The sequence below is a fragment of the Toxotes jaculatrix genome, chromosome 23 (assembly GCF_017976425.1).
Source record: "Toxotes jaculatrix isolate fToxJac2 chromosome 23, fToxJac2.pri, whole genome shotgun sequence".
NCBI lineage: Eukaryota > Metazoa > Chordata > Actinopteri > Toxotidae > Toxotes > Toxotes jaculatrix.
In genome coordinates this window covers 3,668,250-3,690,331 of record NC_054416.1, presented here as the reverse complement: position 1 = coordinate 3,690,331, position 22,082 = coordinate 3,668,250, and the positions used below count along the sequence as shown (strand labels likewise).

The 22,082-nt window shown below is 42.5% G+C and overlaps 4 protein-coding genes across 4 annotated transcripts; 3 read left to right on the top strand and 1 right to left on the bottom strand.

The window, feature by feature from the left end:
- The first annotated feature begins 290 nt into the window (after positions 1-290).
- Positions 291-10,067, top strand: LOC121176819 (protein mono-ADP-ribosyltransferase PARP14-like). The gene is made up of 15 exons (XM_041030903.1): positions 291-599; positions 1,137-1,300; positions 1,516-3,684; positions 3,876-4,112; positions 4,280-4,504; positions 4,760-4,826; positions 5,314-5,460; positions 5,569-5,628; positions 5,719-5,895; positions 6,173-6,311; positions 6,443-6,498; positions 6,777-7,487; positions 7,620-7,753; positions 7,844-8,021; positions 8,355-10,067. Exons 1-15 carry the CDS (start codon positions 425-427, stop codon positions 8,633-8,635), a joined length of 4,920 nt encoding a protein of 1,639 aa, XP_040886837.1. The 5' UTR covers positions 291-424; the 3' UTR covers positions 8,636-10,067.
- Positions 10,068-10,250: 183 nt separating this feature from the next.
- On the top strand, positions 10,251-13,851 carry si:ch211-63p21.8 (kelch-like protein 33). The gene is made up of 4 exons (XM_041030904.1): positions 10,251-11,194; positions 11,297-12,245; positions 12,346-12,516; positions 12,962-13,851. Exons 1-4 carry the CDS (start codon positions 10,381-10,383, stop codon positions 13,479-13,481), a joined length of 2,454 nt encoding a protein of 817 aa, XP_040886838.1. The 5' UTR covers positions 10,251-10,380; the 3' UTR covers positions 13,482-13,851.
- A 124-nt stretch (positions 13,852-13,975) lies between these two features.
- cbln11 (cerebellin 11) lies at positions 13,976-15,965 on the top strand. Its single transcript, XM_041031770.1, has 4 exons — positions 13,976-14,773; positions 14,874-14,939; positions 15,198-15,329; positions 15,574-15,965. Exons 1-4 carry the CDS (start codon positions 14,515-14,517, stop codon positions 15,852-15,854), a joined length of 738 nt encoding a protein of 245 aa, XP_040887704.1. The 5' UTR covers positions 13,976-14,514; the 3' UTR covers positions 15,855-15,965.
- Positions 15,925-20,930, bottom strand: LOC121177434. Its single transcript, XM_041031769.1, has 4 exons — positions 18,518-20,930; positions 17,329-18,268; positions 17,062-17,229; positions 15,925-16,936 (listed from the first exon to the last, which is right to left on the bottom strand). The coding sequence occupies exons 1-4, from the start codon at positions 20,673-20,675 to the stop codon at positions 16,414-16,416; spliced, it is 3,789 nt and encodes a 1,262-aa protein (XP_040887703.1). The 5' UTR covers positions 20,676-20,930; the 3' UTR covers positions 15,925-16,413.
- Positions 20,931-22,082: the final 1,152 nt, after the last annotated feature.

Genomic DNA, 22,082 nt, shown 5'->3' with positions numbered 1-22,082 from the left:
TTTGGGAATTTAACAATAAAGCATGCCTATTATGTATGATTTCGTTAGGTTTTGTTGAGAGTCAACAGACAGCTTGTCAAAATGTCTAAGGTGATACCGACCAACACTAGAAGGCTGTTTCATCCTCAAACACTTAACAACTCAGACACAAACGAAATGTGACAAAGATGCCTGGAAATATCCAAGTACGAAGGTCACTGATGAAAAGGCTCTGCCACATTGCGTTTCGTTTTTATGCGTCCGTACTTCGCTCGTCTATCACTTCCTGCAAGTCACGGTTGTTTTGCTGCAGACGGCTGAATCACCGAGGGCGCACCTGAGTCGGAAGTCGGGTGGGCGACCCGCTCAGCACGGTGCCACGAGCTCCTCGCTCTAACCTCATCAGACTTAAGTTTGATATTTAAACCTGTCAAGGGCTCACACGATGGAGGATCCCTACCAGTATCCCGTTTTCTTCGACTGCCCCGGTCTCGACGTAGACCGACGAAGGAAGATAGAAAGCTATTTCCATGTTCGCCGCAAATCTGGAGGAGGAGACTGCGGCTCGGTTACAAACGTTAACGATAAAGTTCACAGCATTGCCTTTAAAGAGCGTGAAGGTAAGACACGGGGTTTTAAATGTCTATCTGCTGAATTGGGTCGTTGATTTCTGTAGTTATGTCATCTGGTGCTTGTGAAAGTGAAAGTTTGGCCGCGCAAGAAACAGGTTGATCTCACTCTATTAGTTTGTTTGTTTTTGATAACAGAAACCAGATATACTGCTTGCAGACCCCCATCTAGACGTATTGACTGCCGATACTACATTTTCACATTGGGTGCTGCAAAACAAGTTAGAAACAAAGTTTAGTTTCACTTTCACATTGAGGTCAGGCTGCCTTTTAAATTGAGGCCTAGCCTTTTGTTTGTTCCCATCGTTTTTCTGGCTGTGATCCTGTCCAGAACTCAGCAAAAAGCACAGTTGCACACATTTTTCATGTACACAGACAGGGGAGAATTTTGGATTAAGCATTTTAGTCTTCATTTAGTTTAAATAAGCACAGCAACAGAAAGATAGGGCGTGGACGAAAGAGGGGCAACAAAACTGAAAACTGGTGTTGAATGTCCCTATTAAATGATGTCCCCATTTTATGTCTCAGCTCAGCAAAGGGTCCTGCAGACACGTGATCATGTGTTGGAGTTTGCAGATGGTCCTCTGGTTCTGACTGTCCGAGGCAGCCCAGGACCTCACAGCTCCTCTCCCATCGCTACCTCGACTGAAGGCCAGTCAGTTATTGCAAACCAGCTCTTAACCTCATCACAGGTTAGTGTGGAAAATCTTCTGAGCACAATACAGTTCAACAGCACCACAAATTGCAAGCACCAAAATGATCACACAGTTGAATCACGCCTCTTTAACACAGTGTCCACAAACACTGAACATTATAGTACTCACAGGAGAAGGATTGTTGTTCTAGACTGCATTAGTTCTAGCTAGTTGGTCCCAATAACATGACAACTGTATGTTCATTTTTCCAGGTTCAGAATCAGAAATCTATTCCTGCCTCAGCTCCTCCACCAAGTGGTGAATCATATGAACTACAACCTGATACTTACCTCCTTCGTTACCTAGAGGAATGTCCCAAGGCTGGGAGAGAACTAGAGAAAGAACTTGCCTCTGTGGCCTGCTCTGCTCAGCTTTACCCAGAGGAAGGGAGGGTTTTAGTCAGGAATTTAGCTCAACCTGGTGCTGCAGATGAAGGCAGAAACTGGAAAGCTGAGGTAGACAAACTCTTTGATGGCTACATGTGCCACTATGAGGTGGATCCTCACAAAGTCAGAGCTTTGCTTCAGTCCTGCAGCTCTCATCAGACCACAGATGAGGTGAAGGTGTACAGTGATTTTGGCATGGCTGTTGTAGTTGGGAAGTGTTCTCAGGTTAAGGCCAGGTTGATGGATGTAGCGGACTCGAGTATTAAACCTCGAAGGTCACGTTTAAGTGGGAAGCAAACCAGGATTTGTCGACTGGGTGAGGGCAAACTCCGCATCCTCTGGGAAGAGATTGAGCATAGTTTGGGACGAAATGTTCCAGGAGTTAAGTTCACACAGGGAGATGCTGGTCAGGTAGTTCTGGAAGGTTCTGTGGAGGATATTCTTAAAGCTGGAGATTGGATTTCTGATAAAGAGAAATTGGTGTTAGATAGGACAGTTCCTAACATAAGCCTACATCTCCTGGCCTTCCTAAGGAAGGCTTATGGAGGTCCAAGGGTGCTAGGTGACTTTTTAGGAGTTGGTGACAAGGTGGAAATAGAACTGCGAGATACAGAGCTACGTTTTTTCTCCCTCTCTGCTGATAAACTGGATGATGCAGAAAAAGCACTGCAGGGTGAGTTCAAGGAAGCAAAGATTAACATTCCTATGTTCTCTGCTGTTCCATCTGAGCTTCGGGAAAAGCTTAAGTCTAAGGCAGGGGAGATGAACCAAGGGCAATGTAGGGCTCAGGTCCTGTGTGGCTCAGACAGCACAGTGTGCTTACTGGGCCACACCAAAGATGTTGAAGAGCTGAGTGAAACTGTCATACAGTTTATTCTGGACCAGGCAAGCATAGAGGGCAATGTCATTCTCCCTTTTCCAGAATTAGTACAACTGTTGCCAGGACTTTTGCAGCTGCACAAGTTTGACTATTCAGGGGTTACCCTCCATCCTTTAACCTCTTCCTCCCGGCCCATGGTGGTGCTGGAAGGTCAATCCAGTAAGGTGACTGAGGTCAGGAACAGGCTGGGTCCATTTCTAGACTCCCTTGTTCAGGGCAAGGTCACCATCGACCTGCCAGGGGCTGTAAGGTATTTTGAAAGTTCCTCTGGAAGAGAGAGCATTTTAAGTATTGCTCATTCCCAGAAGTGTCTCATACAGCTCCAAGGGCAGCCTCACGCTGCTGGACAGAATTTGGCATCTGGTGCAAAATTGAGTAACGGAGGGACAACAGTTGCCAGCTACAGCCTTTGTGATGGGCTCCAGGTGCTGGTGTGTCAGGGTGACATCACCAAACAGGATGCTGATGCCCTGGTTAACGCTGCCAATGAAGATCTGGACCACGGTGGAGGCGTTGCTGCTGCGCTGAGTAAAGCAGGTGGTCCTGAGGTACAGAGGGAGAGCAAAGCTTTAAGAAAGACTAGGAAAATTCCTACAGGTGATGTGGTAGTGACCACAGGGGGGAACTTAAAGTGCAAGAGACTGCTGCATGCTGTTGGACCTGTAGCTGGACAAGTAGGTGGGAGAGAAAGGTTCTTACTGGAAAAAACTGTACATGCTGCCCTGAATTTGGCAGAAATTATGGAGTTCAAGTCTATAGCAATGCCCTGCATCAGCTCAGGTTTGTTTGGTGTTCCTGTCAGTTTGTGCTCTGAGGCTATTGTAACTGCTGTGAAAGAGTTTGGTAGTCAGGGAGGGCGAAGTCTGAACAGAATCATCCTGATTGATAACAGAGCAGAGGTGGTGAGAGCCATGCAGGAAGCATGTGACAGGATTCTCCAAGGGATAAGTACCAGAAACAGTACACTAAGTGGGATCACTACAGGACACACCACAAGTGATTTGGATTTCCAGATGGGCGCTGCAGCCCAAGACACAGTAAGAGATGCCACTGCTGGAGCTCCTGGAGATTATGTCCATGTTGAGGTTGTTCAGGGAACCATTGAGACCCAGCAGGTGAGAAACTTTGCTTTGGCGCTGCATTTATTTAAATTTGAATATTCAAATTTTCTGATGTAATCTCCATAGTTAATGAGTATTTTTTGTCTGTTTGAATTTAGAGCAGATTTTGCTTTTGGGCTTCACATAGTGGTTAGGATCATTTAAGTGTTAACTTGAACAAAATTAGATTTATTTTATTTTCATAGGTGGATGGCCTGGTATGTCCTATGGCTGGCCATGATCCTCTCTCTACCCAGATTGGAAAAGTTTTGGATAATGTGGTAGGGCGTCAACTGACTGCAAAGTTTCATCAAGATGCAAACGGAGCAACACTGCCTGGTGACGTAGTTCTAGTGGAGGGCTTGCCAGCACTTCAGTCTAAAGCAGTGATTTACCTCAATCTTTTCCCCTGGGATAATAAACCGCATGGAACAGCAGTCCAGGTGAATTATGAGTATGAACTGGAGATGTCATTTTAGATTTTTGTGCAACCAGGTTTTTTCATAACTGTGTCTGTGCTTCATGTTTTTCTACTCTACTCTCTACACTAAAAAAAATTCTGCTTAAAATTAAAGGCTGCAGTAATCTTGATAATCCTCAAATCCTACAGGTTCTGAGACAGTGCATAAGAAAAATGCTGGCTTCCTGTCGGATCAGAGGCTTTAGATCAGTTGCAATCCCTGTGCTTGGGACCGGTGCTGTTTTGCGGTTTCCTCACAGTATGGCATCCAAGGTTCTTATGGAGGAGATCTGTGCATTTGAAAAAAACCAAACCACCAGCTCACCTTTCCTGATCCGTATTGTCGTTCACCCCAGGGACAAAGAATCTAGCAAGGTAAAGAAAATATAGTTGTCGTTCCTTGTGACAAAAAGACAATAAAATTTACTGAATCATATCGAGCGTGTGCAGGTTCATGCTCTTTGTGATCTATCATTTGAATGCTGATGTTCAGCAAAGACAGCAAAGAGCTGTTGGAACTCTTAGCAATTAGTATAATCATTTGACAACAATAACCAGATTGCATTTTATTTTTTTTGTATAGCATGTGATCACAAAACTGGAATGAAACCCTTCTACTTATCTCTACAGGCCTTCCAGTCTGCTCAGAAAACTTTGCATCTCAGATCATTCACAAATGATGCTAACCCAGATCAAGGTTAGAGTGGATATTTTCTTTTCATTTTCAGGTTGAGCAAGATTTTGGTCAGTTACTTTTTTTGTCAGATAAACTTTATTGAATCCCTATGGCAGCATAAATTATTTTAAGACCACAAGGGATCAGATCAGAAGAACATCAAAGAGGCATGAAAATTAACTTGTGAGATATCCATCTCTTATGCTCAGTTATTTGCTAGTTTGGTTAAAAGCAGCTGTCAGGTACTGCTGGAAATTGGGTTCATTCGAGTGGATTAGAGATTCTGTCATGTAATAAATATGTACATGTAAACCCAACAGTAGAAACCAAAAGGCTAAAAAAAAGTAGGTGTTAAATTGAGTTATTTTTCTTCAATTTTTTGTGATTATGTCATTATCAGCAGCCCTTTAACTCAGAGCCATTTGATTCAGTGTGAATTTCTAAAATATATTACTGCTGATTTAATTGAAAATATTAAACCACTTTTTTTTTGTTGCTATGACTTTAGCTTCCTTTTACCGCCCTGTCTCTGTAACTGATGATGAGGTCACAGCCATGTTGGGCGGAGTCAAACTTCAGATGGTCCGTGGTGACATTGTAAATGAGAAAACTGATGTCATTGTCAACACAACAGACTTCTCCAACAACCAGACTGGTACAACTGAAGTGTTTTGATTGACTCTAAATACACTTGTGCGGCACCTCTGTACATCTATATGCAGGATATTATTTGATCTAAACGGTGTGTTCACGAACTCCACAGCTGTCTCCAAAGCCATTCTAACTGCAGGAGGGCCTACTGTTCAAGCAGAGTTAACACAAGGTAAGGAGTGGACTGAAAAATATTTTCAAAACTCTTTAAACAGGTTTTAGGGATGTGCATAGTTTTCTTATCTTTTTCTTTTCTTGTTAGCGGGCGTTCCAAAAGACCACATGTGCAGCACAGGATCAGGGTTGCTTGGTTGCAGAGAAATCATCCATGCTGCTTTCAATTGTGACCCTCAGCTGTTTCAGAAGAACTGCAGAAAGATTCTGAAGCAGTGTGAGAGCAAAGGCTACCGCTCAGTGGCCTTCCCAGCCATCAATACTGGTTTGTACTGTATGCATGTGGGTGTGCCTCTGTGTTTGAGTGGTTGTGTACTTCTGCATTCTGTTAAAACCTGATTTGTTTATAAAATGTTTGTTGATCATGTTTTATGTAGTGAAAATACACTGATTAAAACTAACTAAAACAAATTATGACATTTGAAGCCAATGAACTAACTACAGGACCAAAATAAAGGTTACTACTTTTCAGTTCAACAATTATGGCATCACTGGTGTCATTTCCATGTGGATTCACAACCACTGTCTTTATATCTCATCAGGTGCAGCTGGTATGGACCCCATCAAAGCTTGTAAAGCCATGCTGGACGGCATGGCGTTGGCTATTCAGAATTTGACACCAAGTCACCTCTCTCTCATCCGCATTGTCATCCTGCAAGCACACGTCTTCCAGGCTTTCAGGTCAGATATAAATCGTGTCCATATAGCAACAAGCAATAGAAGGGAAAGTTCATAGTTTAGCATGGATTGCAGTCTTGTCCCCTGTTGGATTGCTTGGTTTAAATTACCTGTCCTCTAATATGTTTTTGCAGACCAGAGCTTGAGAATCGCTTTGGACAAATTGCCCCTTGCCGGCCCAGCCTGATAGGTTTGTTTTCATTATAAGGCTTGAAAATTGTCTACTCTTAAACATTTTTTTCAGTACAGAAACTTATTGGGGATAAAGAGAATAAGCTCTAGTTCATGAATTGAAATTAAAGGCACTAAGCACTTTGGTGGATTTATCATAAAATTGTTTTTATGCTCAAAATGGTAATTTTTGACAATGAGCATTTTTTTGTAGAGCTCAGTTGATATATTTGATATGTGATTTAAAAGAAGACTCAGTCAGTTTTGTGCATGTGTGTGTGTTTTTTTTTCTTTCAGAAAAAGCTAAACAGAAGCTCAAGAAGTGGCAAGAGAAGTATTCAAGAACCTCAGCGTCACAAGGCAAAACCTTCCTCTCCTCAAAGCCCAACCCAGCTGTAATGAGTGTGATTTGTTGTGGTCCAGACATCATCAAGACCGTCAAGAGAGATTTGGAGGGAATCCTGCAGAAGCAGCTGGAAGAGAGGGAGGTGAAGGTGCACGATTTTTCCACTCTTGACAACATGGAGCTGGAGGCAGTGCTTTCAAATGTCAGAGTCTTTGGAATAAGTCTGGAACACAGGAGACATCAAAATTCTGCAAGTGTGAATGGCAACAGAGCAGGAAGCCCAGCTAAAGCTGAAGCTAGACGCCGGACAGGGTCAGAAGAAGAGGCCTATGTGCTGAGAGGCCTAAAAGAGGATGTTTTGAGCGTAACTGAACTTGTAAACAGAGCAGTCCAGGAATCGCTTCTTGAAGACGTCCGAGACAAAGAGGAAGCTATGATGGCTCTTACTGTTCAGTGGTCAATTCAGGATGTGGATGAAGTCTGGAAGGAGCTGAGCCTGCATGACAACTACGTGCTGGAGGAGGCTTACTTGAATAATCTAGTATTTGTAGATGTGAAGGCACCAGACAAAAAGATGGTGAAAGTAAACCTGAGGGCACAAGAAGCCACAAATTCGCAAACAGGGATCAAATACAGAATAAAAAGGATCCAGCCTGGAACAGGTACGTCACATTTTGTGGTTTCCAGTTTACTTAACTCATGTTAAAACCAAACACAACTTATGTTCAAACCACCCTCTTTCATGCTGTGTCATGCTAAAACCATAACATTAATTTGTGTGACTTTTACTTCAGACATAAACTTTCCACCACAATGGGAATCTATGCAAGGAGAAGTCTTTAAAAAGGTTGAGCTACATCCTAACTCAAAAGAGTATCAGGCCGTAGCCCAGGGTTTCCACAAAACGGCTAATTACAACATTCAGAAGGTGAGTATGCTAAAACAGAAACACATTTCTCACCTTTTTAGCATTAAAAACCTACATGTAGGCAATTGATTGATTGTGTTCTTATCTCAGATTGAGCGTGTGCAAAACTACTACCTATGGCAAGCCTATAATGTGTGTAGGCAGCGTATCCTTGACAAGAATGGTCCAGCAGAACTTGGGGAGATGTCTCTCTACCATGGCACATCAGCAAAGTCATGCGACTGCATTGAAAAGGACAGGTTTGACAGGAACTTTGCAGGAACACATGGTAAGGCATTTTGTCATATGTTTTTACATTATAGCCACTGAAAAGTGTGTTTCTATGAAAATAAAAAGTCTTGAATAAGTAGTAAAATAAGCAACCAAAAAATAAAATAAAAAAATAAAAATAAAATATAAAAAAAAATAAAATATTAATAATAATAAAAGTATTTTGGGAGCAAAAAAGGTAGGTAGGTATTATTACAGGTTTATCTGTCAAAAACCCAGCTAATTGATCTTGTCATTCTCTTGGCTAGAAAGCAAATAACCATGTTTCCCAAAAATTTTGATTATTGCTTAAAAGTTGACATGTATCTTTTCTTGTGTAATCCTATTACAGGTGCATTTTTTGGAAATGGAGTTTACTTTGCTGTTGATGCACAATATTCGGCCAGTAAGTTTTCCCCAGCAGACGCTTCAGGCCTTAGGCGGCTGTATGTTGCTCGTGTCGTGACCGGCCGATACACAGTCGGCAAACCTGGCATGAAAGCCGTCCCTCCTCGTGGCACAGACCACACTGACTGCTTCGACAGTTTGGTGGACAACCAGCAGCCGCCCTCCATGTATGTGATTTTCCACGATGACCAGGCCTACCCAGAATACCTCATCACTTTCAACTGAGGAAAACTGGGGGAGATCATGGTTCAGGTGGTGTAACAATGCTCCTTGTTGGAGACTACAAAATAGTGATTCCCTGATCTGACTTTAATCTGTATTCATTTTTCAGTAACATAGAAGTACTGTGAACAACTACTTCCAAAGGAAAGTTGCTAAAGCCTGCTTGAGAAGTTGCTAAAGTCTCTCGATGACGCAATACTCTAATTAGCATAGTAGTGGCGTCATCACATTGTATTTGCATTCTGCCTTGTGTCAGCTGGTTTCCAGTTTGGCAATACTGCATGTAAACGCCCCCGTTAGAAAATGTTTGTGCCAATTCATTTTGAAAGAGCAGTGGCCTGTGGGGAAACTAACCAATGGTGTAACTTCAGCATTCAGTCAGTCCAAAAACAATGACATGGTGACATCTTAGCTTAACAAGCACAGCACTGCAACAGATATTGAACAAAGCGTCTAGTGCTTTATAGAATTCAACACAGAAACACACATGAAATCGCAGTTTTCTATTTTGGAAATCCCTTTTTTCCTGTTTTACATAACTCTTGTGATGTTATTAAGTTTTGTTCAATAACTTCGGCAAAGACTGCTCTTTAAGCTTTACTGTATTTTCATTTATATAATCTTACTGAAGGAAAGAACTATTTCTTTTAATTAAAAAGTATTTTAATCATCTCAGAAGTTTGATCAGACTGTCAGATTTCTGAGATGCCAGTTATAAATCTATTTACTATATATTTAGCATTGGGTTATCAGTTTTTAACAAATGGTTTTTGAAAGTATTCTTTCAGTGAACTTTCTTTATACTTAATAGTGTGTAGATCAAGCTTCAGTTTCTTTATTCTCTAAATTCATCAATAACAAGAGTTGAAACCTGGACCTGGTAATTGATATATGAAAAGCTGTCACACTTTACTTGGAAAGTATAATTCTGATACCTGACTTCTTAAGTGAATATATTTCTAAGAAAAAAAGAGTCTCCTTTACTTAAGTTTTAAGTGAGAAAGAATTTCTTTGATTCTACAATGAAGATTTTGTGATGGGAATCCAGGTGATTTCAGACACTTTAATGTTGAGAGGATTTCTCTTTGAACGTTGCAAGAGAATGCTGAATCAATCGTGACATAAATTTACATAATGTTTGTATTTAATATCTGAAGTTATCTTACATATCATATGAGTATACACACTTATTTTAACACAAAATATCCCCCAAGAAGCATTTATTTATAGATTTTCAAATCTATATATCTTTACAGAATCCACAGAAGCATTATACTGTGGTGAACTTAAGCCAGTTTCTCTGTGGCTCCTTGACAGCTGTTTGTCAGGATTTAACCACGCTTTAAGTCAAGGTCGTAATCAAACTAGGTCTGCAGTGAGGAAATGTTTTACCTGGTTCTTTTATTGACCCTCCAATAAAGTCTAACTCAAAGACTTAGAGTTCATTTCTGTCCTTGCTGAACATTACAATGAAGTGCATGCCAAGATTCAGTTGAAACTGTATCTCTGTGACCCAGTAGCTATGAATAGCTGCTTGTTTATGCTGTGAGGAAAGTTGAGTCTGAGAGACGGCGGATTTGAGGGTGAGAGAAAGATTTAGGAAGGCAGAAAATAAATAAATATGAGAAAGAGTAGCAAATCTAAGGCAAGAGCATTAGGTTTTGCTGGATGTCATCAGCAGTTGTAGATACCACAGAAAGTCCACTGAAGGTGATAGTACAAAGAGAAAGTTAAGTCTAGTCACTGACATGGAGTTTACCAGGCCTTACCTGCCAATGGAATGGGAAGAGCGATGGAGGAGAGAGAAGGAGAGGAGGAAAAGAGTGATTGAAGAAGATGGAGAAGGAATAGAGCAGGACAACCGTGAGCTGAGGAGGATCGTGGCTTACAATGACTCCAGAATGGGTGTATCAAGTGGGAGGGGTAAGAAAGAGGGGTCAGAGGTCAGGATGAGTTGTACTAGTCCGCAGGGAATTGGGGAGCATATGAGTGAGCAGGCATTTGGGGATGAAGGACTTGGTAATAATGTCCACACATATCACAGTGAAACCTCTCTTAAAGAGATATTCAGGGCTCTGAAGGAACTCCAGGATTCATCTCTTCTCACAGACCTGACTCTGACCACTGAGAATGGGAGCAGCATCCATGTGCACTCCCCTATTCTGGCTGCTGTCAGCTCCGTCATCCTGGAGAGACTGAGGGAAAAATGTGGTGGTGTTAAGGATGCAGAAGTCCATAGGTGGTCAGTGTCTCTGGATCCTGAGGTTGATCATGTTGGGCTTCAGGCAGTTGTGGAGTTTGCCTACGCAGGGGTTTTATTTTCTTTAAATGAAGACACCATGGCTAAGATCAAGACTGCAGCTCAGCTGCTGGGAGTCCCCAGAGTGATGGATCTCTGCAACAAAGAGGAAAGAAGGAAGAAAGAACGAAACACTGAGAAGGAAGAGCAAAAGATATCCGCTCTAGAACAGATGAAGATTACTCTTCAGTCCATTGATCAGCTTTGGGCAGACAGAGTGGGATGTGATGTGATTTTGGATGTGGACGGGGCTTTATTCCATGGTTAGTAGATACTGTGTCATTGTTATGACTGCAATATTTAGGTATTATTTATTTTTATTTGATTGTGGTCAAAGTTTGAACTCCTCTTTTTTCTATCTCCAGTTCACAGAGTTATCCTGGCGGCAAGCAGTGACTTCTTCCGTGGCATGTTCACCTGTGGGATGAGGGAGTCCCATCAGACTTGTGTTGCCCTTCCCTTCCAGTTAGCATCTGAGTTAGAGGCTCTTATTGGCTGCTCCTACACTGGGAGCCTTTCACTCAGCTGGGACTGTGTCTTTGAGATCACCTGCACAGCCCTGCAGCTTCAGTTCCAACCTGCCCTCTCACTCTGCCTTGACTTCATGCAACAGGAAATGGAGGCAAGCTCCTGCCTGGACATTGCATCTTTTGCTGAAGCTTATGGGATGCCGGAGCTCCTTGAGGAAGCCAATGACTTTGTACTGAGGAACTTCTATAAGGTGTCGTCCACAGCAAAGTTTCAAGACCTACCAGCAGAGAAGCTTCTACACTTCCTCTGCTGTGATGGCCTGTGCGTGCCCTCAGAGCTGGCTGTATTTCGAGCTGTAATCTCATGGATTGAGGCTGATCCTGAGGAGAGACTTGACCAGGCTTCCTTACTGATGACTGGAGTCCGTTTCCCTCTCATGACATTTCGAGAGTTCAGGGAGGTCAGGGCCATTAACCTGCGCATGGAATGCTTTGGAAAAAAGGAAGTCGAACTCTATGGTTCAGCACTCAAGGAATTTGGTTTCAGCCTCCCAAAATCTCAAGATCATTGGCGGATCAGACGACCCAAAGTTGCTCTGGTTCTGGTTGGGGGAGACCAGCTGAACACAGATATGGGTCTGCGCATACCAAGCAGGGAGCTGTGGTTTGCAAACTCCCTACGTAGTGGCACAGGATTGGTGAAGGAGGTAGAATGGAGGAGGCTTGGTGAGATGCCAGACAAGCCTAGGTTCAGGCATGGAGTAGCAGCAATGGAGGGGAGGCTTTATGTGTTTGGAGGATGTTACTTCTATGCTAAGGATGACATAATGAAATCTGCATACAGGTAAAATGAGACAGTCGCTGCACAAATTCTCTCACTTTCAGTAACCCAGATTGTCACTCAGATGTCTTTGTCTTCACCCTCATCCCATGTGTATTGGTAGGTATGATCCTGTGCAGAACAGCTGGAAGAGGCTGGCTGACATGCAGGAGTTTAGAAGTAACTTCTCTGTGGTGGTACATGAGGAGCGACTTTATGCCATTGGTGGAGATAAGGAGATCAACACCAACGTAGACAGCGTTGAGATGTACAACCCAGACACTGACTCCTGGAGGTAAGATTAGTGATGTTACAGTTACAGCAGACTATTCAACAAAGTATTGACCTTTCAAAAAGTTAAATAGTCTAAGACTTTCAAAAGTCTTAGACTATTTAAAGATAGTCAGTGTCTATAATATACTGAACAAAATATCAACGATGAAAGTTTAGTTCAGTCATAGTTTTACCCCATAGCCTTTCAATCAAATGCAATACCAAATGTTGGCCAGCAGATGTCACCATTTGGATGGCATCAAGTAATTTGAAAGAGTCGTTTGAAAGTGGTTCGATGTAGGTAAGGGGGCAGAAGGGGGCAATTACACAGTTATGGTGGTGGTAATGTATGACACCTGTGTTGTCTGTCTAGTTTGAACTGAAAACTCTGGGATATAGATGTTGGATTTATTTGTTTTCCTCCTCTGCTCCATCCCTGACTCCTCTTGTTTGATTTTTTTTTTCAGTTTTGTCCAGCCCCTGGACCAGGCTCTGAGTGGCTATGCTGTCGCTGTTGTAGATGGGGGAATTTTCATTTCTGGAGGTTTCAACTGTAAGTATGTGTGTCTGGTTTCCATGTTTCTGTATCACCCAGCAAGAGGAACCACCTACCTGGCAGACATGGCCCATGACCGTGCCCAGCATTGCATGGAGGTCCTCCAAGGCCATCTTTACGTTGCTGGTGGAGTGTGTAACCTGAGGAAATTTTACACCGATCAGCAAGCCTGTGAGGTGTATGATCCTGTGACCGATTCCTGGACTGCTTTTGCATCACTTCCTGTGCCCCATGTGAGTGCAGCCTCAGCCGTCCTGGAAGACAAGATCTATATACTGGGTGGTTACTGCCAAGATGACTACAGTGAGTCTGCACTGGTCCACCGGTTTGATCCCAGCACACAGCGTTGGGAGAACATCGGGAGACTGCCTGGGGCTGTTACTGACATTCGGGTATGTCTGCTTCGATTGCCTCAGCACTTTAGACAGTAACTTTGTGATGAATATGTTTGAAGCTTCTAGGTGAAATAATCAAACATTTTAAAGATAAAAATGTGGCAAATTATAACAATAATAGCAGTTGTGAAAACACATTGACCTTTTTGTTGTAATCTACCAGCGAACTTTGGATTTTTAGCAATACTGAATTAGGTATAGGTATATATACTACTACTACTGTTTGTACTGTCAAAGATACAATTTAAATCAAGGAATTTATGTCCAGAATGATTGTTTGGTGTGCTGTAAATGCCAGATCATTTTTGTCCCCACATCTTATGTTGAAATTAAACTATCCCCAAGAGCTGGAGATACAATCTCAAGCATTAGTTACTCCATCAATAATAAAAATAATTTTATTCAAATTGTCAAAAAATGTCACTTCTGTTTGGTTGTTACAACTACAATGAAACATCAATGAAACAGTGAAATAGTCCTCATACTTAAATTTCTCACAGGTCACTAATGTGCGTCATCATGCTTTTAAGATGACTTCTTCAGTGGATTGATTATGATGAATCACGTACCCTCAGGACTTTTTCACTTATGATGACCAGCGACTGCGATGTTTGTAGGCATGCCTGTAGGTTGAGTTGCGGGGTCATGAGTCATGGGGAATCACAAAATATCTGAAACACTGTCCACTTAAAAAATGTCACTGAATTGGCACATTTTATCAGTGGTGGCTGCTTATGTATTTTGACAAGCAACACTGTAAAGTTATGTTCTGTTGAAACAGTATGTTTCACTAAAGGCCTTTAGGATGAAAACATAACGTTGCATCTATATATGTCACATTCCTAAGTGGTTTATTAGTGGAAAACATGCTTACAAAATCCTTCCAGTAGGCCTGCTGGGACACGACCAGAACTGTGGTCCCTGAGGGCCTGAACATTGCTTACTCACAATCATCCAAAGACCCCTCTCAGCGAACAGAGCAGGTATATAAGCCACAGAGGAAAAAACGCCCTCCACAATCCGCAAGGAAAATATCCAAGAGAATATCCACAAAGTTACGACTGAGGAAATGGAGTTCAGGGCTTTGCTTCTGCTGAGCCTCCTGGGATTCTTGTTTGTGGAACCAGGGTTTGGACAGAGAGGTGACATGGACATTAATCAGTGGATGGAAAGTAAAGAGAAACTGATTAAGAATTTGCAGGACAAAGTGAAAGATGTAGAAAGACAGCAGGATGATGTTGAGGCACTGGAGGCCAGGCTCAATGCGACTGTAGACGAGCTGAAGAGACAGAAAGCTGAAATGGACACAATGAAGAAAGAGAATGAAGGTACAAGATAATGTCTGAATAATTAACTGCATATATTCCTATCCAAAATTTTGAGTAGTGTATTTTTTGTCATTAACTTTTTTTTTTTTTACTGGTACAGGCTTGAAAACAAGACTGAATGCCTCAGAGAGGGAGATTGAGAAGCTGAAACAGAGTATTGGTAATGGTAAGACTCATAGCATTTACTCTCAATCAACTGTGAGTGTTTGAGTTTCTGTGCTACCAACGTTCAATATTTTATATAATATATAATATATTCAATATTATAAGAATTGTAGATCTACTGTCTGTGAGTGTTCATTTCTAAATGTAGGTGCTTTTTATAGTAATCGGTGGCTCAGTGGTGTTAGTCATGATAATCACTCAGTGACTTGCATCTTTAACATTAACATTTACATTTTTCTTCATAACTCTCGACCCACAGCTGCTCCTCAGGTCGCGTTCTCTGCCTCCTTGGCAAATTCTGGTGAGATTTACAGAGGCCCCTGCACAGACAAGACTCTGGTTTTTAAAAGGATCTTCTCAAACACTGGCAACGCTTACAATGAAAATACAGGTACTGTTCAATCTCACACTGTCTTTTCATGTCTAAGGGTCTGCATAGAAAAATGATCAGTATCACAGAACTACTTGTTGGCAGATAATTCCTCAAAGTGCTATTTTTCTATGGCTGAGAACCTACATGTAGACACTAAATGTCCTAAGGCTAGCTCTTTCTCTCAGAAAATTTAAGTCACCTATTTGTAATTTCAGGTTCAGCAAGATTCATCTTGTCTCTGCTTGTCTTTGCTCTGTTGCAGGAATCTTCACAGCGCCACTGAATGGTCTCTACTACTTTAGCTTCAGTACCTACGGCTACAACTCTCATGTAATGGGGGCCATATTAATGAAGAATGCTGTGCATCAAATTTCAACCTATGATGCCCCCACAGCAGATGGCTCGGACACTAGCAGTAATGCTGTTGTTCTGCAACTGGCTGCTGGTGACAAGGTGCACATGGAGCTGTGGGATAACGGCAGAGTGTTTGATAACCTGAATGGACACACAACCTTCAGTGGTTTTCTCCTCTTCCCAATGTAGCTGATAAGATGCAATGTATTTACATTGTGGCTCTAACCTGAAACTATAATGATTAAAACAAACAAACAACTCATTTTAGGTTAATTTTATTGAAAGCACATATTTGTGAGCCTTCAGAATAATTCATGCAAAACAATGAACTCATTATATTGCCTCCTTTCTCTAATATGTGTGTGTAGCTCCTGCACCAGCCAGACTGTGACCACAAGTGTTCATAGTTGGTTATTGCAGTCAAGAGTGTGAAAATAATAAACAACTTCATTACAGCACTTTTTGAATACAAAATTGTTAAGTTGAATTTAGAGCACCAAAAATGCACTACATAACATAGAAAACACAACATTTGTTGTGCCTGTTTATGTTGTGTTTCACTCATACACGGTGTAAGATAAACTCATCTTAATCAGGATATCAAATTATTGTGAGACATATTGTGCAGATCCTTCCCTCATTTACAATGGAAGAATGTTTGCAAAATTACAAAATACCACTGTTAATAACATGCAAAGAGTAACCTCAAATTTAGCATCCTCAAAAAAAAAATGTATCTCACCATATCTTACAAACGGAAATGTGATGGCAAACTCAACAGAGATGCTCGTATGTCATTGTTCGGCCCAGGCATCTTGCCCATGTTCTCCCACCTCTGTTTGGTGGGATCGTAGCGGTGGACCATTTTAGTGTCACTGTAGTCCTCCTGGCTGTATCCACCCAGCACATAAAATTTTCCCTCCAAAACGGCACTTCCTGCTCCAACATGTGGCACTGGCAGAGATGTAAAGGCAGTCCAGGAGTCAGCAATTGGATTGTACACCTCACAGTCTAGCTGGTCAACAATGGTCATGTTTTTATCTGTGGTTATTCCACCTGCGACGTAAAGGCGGTCACCCAGGGTCTCCATACAGTGATGAGCACGAGGTTTCGTCATGTTTGCCAGATAAGTGCTCCCTGTCTCTGGATGGTACAGAAACATGGATGCAAGACACTTGTAGTCGCTGTTCAGCCCTCCTGAGACAAAGATCTGTCCCTGTAAAACCTTTGCCACGTGCCCGCTCAGAGGCAGATCCAAGGACCACGTGAAGCTGAGAGAGAATAATATTATATTTAGGTAGTTTTTAATTACAGTGTCTCGTCAGACAACAAACTTAAAGTATATACACTTTGCTTTGATGAATATAAATGAAAATGAATATCCCTTCCATCATACCTCCAAGAGTTTGCAGTGGGGCAATATTGTTCCACACTATCTATATATTCAGGGTCGCAATGTCCACCAATGGCATACATCTTTCCGTCCAGCACAACCACAGAGAAAGAGCATCTCTTTTCCTGCATTTCAGCCAGGCTCTCCCAGCTGTTCTGATGGGGGTCATACCTACAAATGTGTTGACAAATACATGTAGAGAAACAGTGATACAGGTGTTTAAAGCTGTAGATGAATGTTCTTGAATGATTCAAGAATACCCTCGCTCACCTGTAAACAGAATTCAGGGTGTCACCAATGCCATAATACCTCTTGCCCCCAAACACGTAGAGTTGTCCTTTGAGCACCGCCACTTCATGACTGAACCTCTCTGGCTCTGGCATTTCTCCCAACTTTCTCCACTCCATGGCCTTTTTTATTCCTGTATGGTTCCTCAGGGAATTCCCAAACCATAGTTCTCTGCTGATGCTACGGCTGCCCAGGTCTTCAGAAATCTGTTCTCCTCCAATCAAGACCAGACTCTCTTTTGGCAGATAGATGCGGCACTGACTCTGTGGTGCAGTCTCATTGGAGCAGAAATCCTCAAAAACTGCTTCGTAGAGCTCAGCCAGGCTGTGATCCAACCACATATTCAAAGCCTGGACCTCTTTGAATTCTTTGAACGTCATGAGGGGAAAGTTAATAGTTTTCATCAGTTCCTTAGCAAGTCTAAGCCTTTTCTTGGGCTTAGCTTGAATCCACGCCACCACTGCTTTGAATACAACAAGCTCAGATGGAACACAGAGTGACTGACTGTTCAAGTACTTAAGGAGTTGTGTGGCTGGCAGGTCCTTGAACTTTAAGGTGCATGCTACCTTTTCGAATTGACGCAAGACAAAATCTTCCGCAACTTCGAGAAGCTGCGCCATCTCGTAAGCCTCAGCAAAAGATGCCACATCCAAACAGGAGTGGGGATTAATTTCTTGTTGAAGGAAGTTAAGGCACAAGGAGAGGGCAGGCTGGTACTGGAGCTGGAGAGCGGTGCTAGTGATCTCAAAGACACACCTCCAGCTGAGAGGCAGAGCCCCATTGTAGGAGCAGCTGATCAGAACCTCAAGCTCTGAAGCCAACAGGAAGGGGAGAGTCACACAAGGTTGAAGGGACTCTTTCATCCCCGAGGTGAACATGCCACGGAAGTAGTCACTACTGACAGCCAGGATGACTCTGTGGACTAGACAGAGGACAGCAATGAGTAAATAGCCCCTATCATCCCAACTAACACCCACTGGGGAAATGTAAAGTGCTCTGTAAATGGCCACATAATGGCTTTAAACACACCAAAAAAAGCCATAGATGAATGATGATCTAATGTTGGTAAGTTTAGCCATCTTTAGACAGAGAGTTTACTCACTGTGATGAAGGAGATGGTTGGTGTTTCAAGTTTCATTTAGGTCATTCAACTCATTGGTGGTCTACTCACCATAAAGTGATTCTCCGATAGCTTCCAAAACAACATCACAGCCCACCCTGTCCATCCACAGCTGTTTGATGGACTGGAGACTGATCATCATTTGTTCTGCTGCAGAGATCCTTTCTTTTTCCTTCTGCAATCCAGTTTTTGTGGACTTTTCCTCTGTGCAGAGATCCAGTACCCTGGGGGCACCGAGTGCTTGAGCCGCAGCCTTTATCTGTTCTATGGTATCCTTGTTCAGACAAGATACAAGTCCAGAGTAGGCAAACTCCACAACTGCCCTTAATCCAGTGTGGTCCACCTCTGGACCCAGAGACACTGACCACCTGTTTCCAACACTTGTTGCATCGTCTTTTCTTTCATCAGCTCTATCATTTTCCATATCGCTCCTACTCAGACTTTCCCAGATAACGGAGCTGACAGCAGCCAGGACCGGAGAGTGCACATGGAAACTCTTCCCATCCTCTGTCCTCAAATTTAGATCAGTGAGAAGGAAAGAGTCCCTGAACTCTGTCAAAGTACGGAATATGTCTGTGGGATAATCATCTTTGCAGTAAATCTTTACCACATCTTCATCAGTACTCTCCACATCTTCATACATTGAATGCTCTGCTTCCTCATCATCTGTAGAGTCATCCTCCTCCTCTTGATCCTTTTCTTGATAGTCTTGAACATTCACTTCAGCATGAGTTGTCAAAGATTCTCCGACTGTTTCTTCTTCATCTGTATGCTTCTCAGTCTCATCTTCCTCATCTTTTTGTTCCTTAGAAGTCCACACTTCTGGGATGCTGTTTTCATTGGTTCTTGACTTTACATCAGGATCTTCCAGTTCCTCTGGATCCCTGTCTTGTTTCTCAGTAGCTGTCCCTTCTGTCTTCATGATGTGGCAACTTTCATCCTCAGATCCCATCAAGTCAGAGTCTTCATTATCGGATTCGACTGAATCTGAAAACTTGTCTTCCTCTTTTATTGTTCCATCTTCTTGAGCTGTGCTGTCTTGGTTTTGCAGAACATGCTCGTCCTCACTTCCACTCTGATTCATATGCTCACTAAACTCTGCTCTGAGGTCATAATGTTCAATATTCTCCTGTTCTGGTTGCTCGTCTTTCCCATCATTTTCCTCCTCTACCCACTCTGCTTCCTTCACTTCCTCATCTTTTTGTTCATTAGAAGTCCGCACTTCTGGAATACTACTTTCATTCTTTCTTGACTTTTCAACAGGATCTTCCAGTTCCTCTGGATCCCTATCTTGTTTCTCAGAAGCTGTCTCTTCTGTCTTTATGCTGTGGCAACTTTCATCCTCAGATCCCATCAATTCAGAATCTTCATTATCTGATTCAACTGAATCTGAAAAATTGTCTTCCTCTTTTATTGTTCCATCTTCTTGCGCTGTGCTGTCTTGGTTTTGCAGAACACGCTCGTCCTCACTTCCACTCTGATTCATATCTAAACTAAACTCTGCTCTGAGGTCATAAAGTCCAGTTTTCTCCTGTTCTGGTTGCTCGTCCTTCCCATCATTTTCCTCCTCTACCCTCTCTGCTTCCTTCACTTCCATGACTTCCCCCACATCCACCTCCTCATCCACTTTAACATTTATCTCCTCCTCCAATTCCCCCTCTTGCTCCAATTGCTCTGTTTCCCTCACCCCTCTCTCTCTCTCAACCATGTCCTCATTCCCCCTGGCCTCCCTCTCAACATCAGTCCCAAGCAGTTCTGCTTCCATCACCCCCTCCTCCTCTTCCTCATCCACCTCCTCATTCACCTCAGCCTCCCTCTCTACCTCATCTTCTCTTTCCTCGTCCTCCTCCTCCTCTTCAATGTCCCGTGCTTCCTTCACCTTCCCCTTTATCTCTTCATTCACCTTTGCCTTCTTCTTTACCTTCTTCTCTCCTTCTTCCTCCTGTTTACTTTCCTCCTCCATTTCTTCTCCTTCTTTTCCCTTCCCACCTGCTTCATTTTCCTCCTCTCCCTCCTCCTCACTCACTTCCTTTTCCTCACTTTCCGTGTCCTTTTCCTCCCCATCATCCTCCTCTTCTTCTCCCTCCTCATCCACCTCCATATTTTCCCAACGAGTCACCATCTCCTTCCATTTCCTCCTCCTTTTCTCCTCCATCTCTGTCTTCCATTCGTCCCACCCCTCCTGGAGGCCTGGATTAGCTACTGCCATACTGTCCAGTATAACTTTAATCTGTACTAATCCCTTGAATCCACCCTTTTCCTAAACACTCAACACATTAACACCTCTCGAATGCCAAAAGATTGTATGTCACTTACTTTCTGTACAGTTTGTGAGAAAGAATGCACAGAGATCATGTATGTCCAAAGGTAATCCACTGTTTGGATGTTGCTGCTATTGTTGCAAGCAGCTCTACCTCTTATCCCGTCTGCGGACACCAGTTGTGTTGTCTGTTTGCTGCTCTGCTGTCTCTCTCTCTCTATCTCTCTCTCTCTCTCTCTCCTCTATATTAATATTCTGGAGTGGCACAAGTGCCCACGATTCCTCATATAACCAAACATGCTGCGATACAGTGTACTATATCACTACGTAATTGAAATTCTAGACAGTTTGCTTTGTCAGCCTGAGACCTAACAAAGGTTTGTTGATGCACCAAATGTTTGGTTATATTTCTACTTTAGCAGATTGTTAAACTGTTGTTCTTTTTCCTTTGTTTCCTCAATTCATTATTGCTACCTTTTATTCCTCATTACATTACAATGATAATGGATGTTTAGAGGTCGTGCAGATTATTCTCATTTTCTTAAATGCTTCATCATCACAGTCTAATCTAATACTGTGGTAATCACGTTCTACAGTTTTCATTTATTCTGTGAAGATCTGTGAAGTAATACACAAGAGAAAGATCTAAACCTGGAGGCAGCTGGTTCTCTGCCCGAACCAAGACATCTTGGGGGGGCCTTGGCAGGCATCTTAATTCGGGACCATATGACTCGGAGATCAGTATTAAATGCCTTGCGGGTCATCAGTGGGATCACATTGCTCCTCCACGGCCAAACGCAGTGGTATCTGGGTCAAGTATTGAGAGGCATGAGGGGAAGAAAGAGGCCAAGGGGGCAACAAAACAACACCATTTATATGCGTTGGCTTGTGTGCCGACAGAGGAAGCAAACAGCTGGGCCACACTGTAACCTTGGCTTGAAAAATAGCTTCACGGGACACAACCGGCTGACAATGGGGCCTCACAAATATGCTCTCTCCTTGTATTACCGCATTGTTAGAAATGACAAATGGACTGGGTTGCTTTTGCAATTTGTAAAGTCATAACAGTTTGTGGACATGCTCATGTTCATGTAAGCTGATAGGAGTAGTTTTGTTTTGAGCTTATGAAGTGATGTATCCATCCCACCGACATCATTTCAGTGGATGGAATCCACTAACGCAGACAATAGCTGAACTTTTTTGTATTGATTTAAGAAACATGTTGATTCAAGATTTGCCATTTCTGTAAGACAATTTACAAAAACTTACAAATCTCATCCATGTTTCTCACTATTTTTCTGTCGCTAGCTAACCTGCTTGCTGGCTTCATAAGAAGATGATATCTGCATCATGTGG

Bases quoted from the DNA above. Each gene is read 5' to 3' on its own strand.
- LOC121176819 (XM_041030903.1), top strand. From the start codon at position 425: ATGGAGGATCCCTACCAGTATCCCGTTTTCTTCGACTGCCCCGGTCTC. The intron at 600-1,136 runs GTAAGACACGGG...TTTATGTCTCAG, and splicing joins TGCCTTTAAAGAGCGTGAAG to CTCAGCAAAGGGTCCTGCAG. The intron at 5,629-5,718 runs GTAAGGAGTGGA...TTTTCTTGTTAG, and splicing joins TCAAGCAGAGTTAACACAAG to CGGGCGTTCCAAAAGACCAC.
- si:ch211-63p21.8 (XM_041030904.1), top strand. From the start codon at position 10,381: ATGGAGTTTACCAGGCCTTACCTGCCAATGGAATGGGAAGAGCGATGG. The intron at 11,195-11,296 runs GTTAGTAGATAC...TTCTATCTCCAG, and splicing joins GGACGGGGCTTTATTCCATG to TTCACAGAGTTATCCTGGCG. The intron at 12,246-12,345 runs GTAAAATGAGAC...GTGTATTGGTAG, and splicing joins ATAATGAAATCTGCATACAG to GTATGATCCTGTGCAGAACA.
- cbln11 (XM_041031770.1), top strand. From the start codon at position 14,515: ATGGAGTTCAGGGCTTTGCTTCTGCTGAGCCTCCTGGGATTCTTGTTT. The intron at 14,774-14,873 runs GTACAAGATAAT...TTACTGGTACAG, and splicing joins AATGAAGAAAGAGAATGAAG to GCTTGAAAACAAGACTGAAT. The intron at 15,330-15,573 runs GTACTGTTCAAT...GCTCTGTTGCAG, and splicing joins CGCTTACAATGAAAATACAG to GAATCTTCACAGCGCCACTG.
- LOC121177434 (XM_041031769.1), bottom strand. From the start codon at position 20,675: ATGGCAGTAGCTAATCCAGGCCTCCAGGAGGGGTGGGACGAATGGAAG. The intron at 17,230-17,328 runs GTGAGCGAGGGT...ACACATTTGTAG, and splicing joins ACCCTGAATTCTGTTTACAG to GTATGACCCCCATCAGAACA. The intron at 16,937-17,061 runs GTATGATGGAAG...ATTCTCTCTCAG, and splicing joins CCCACTGCAAACTCTTGGAG to CTTCACGTGGTCCTTGGATC.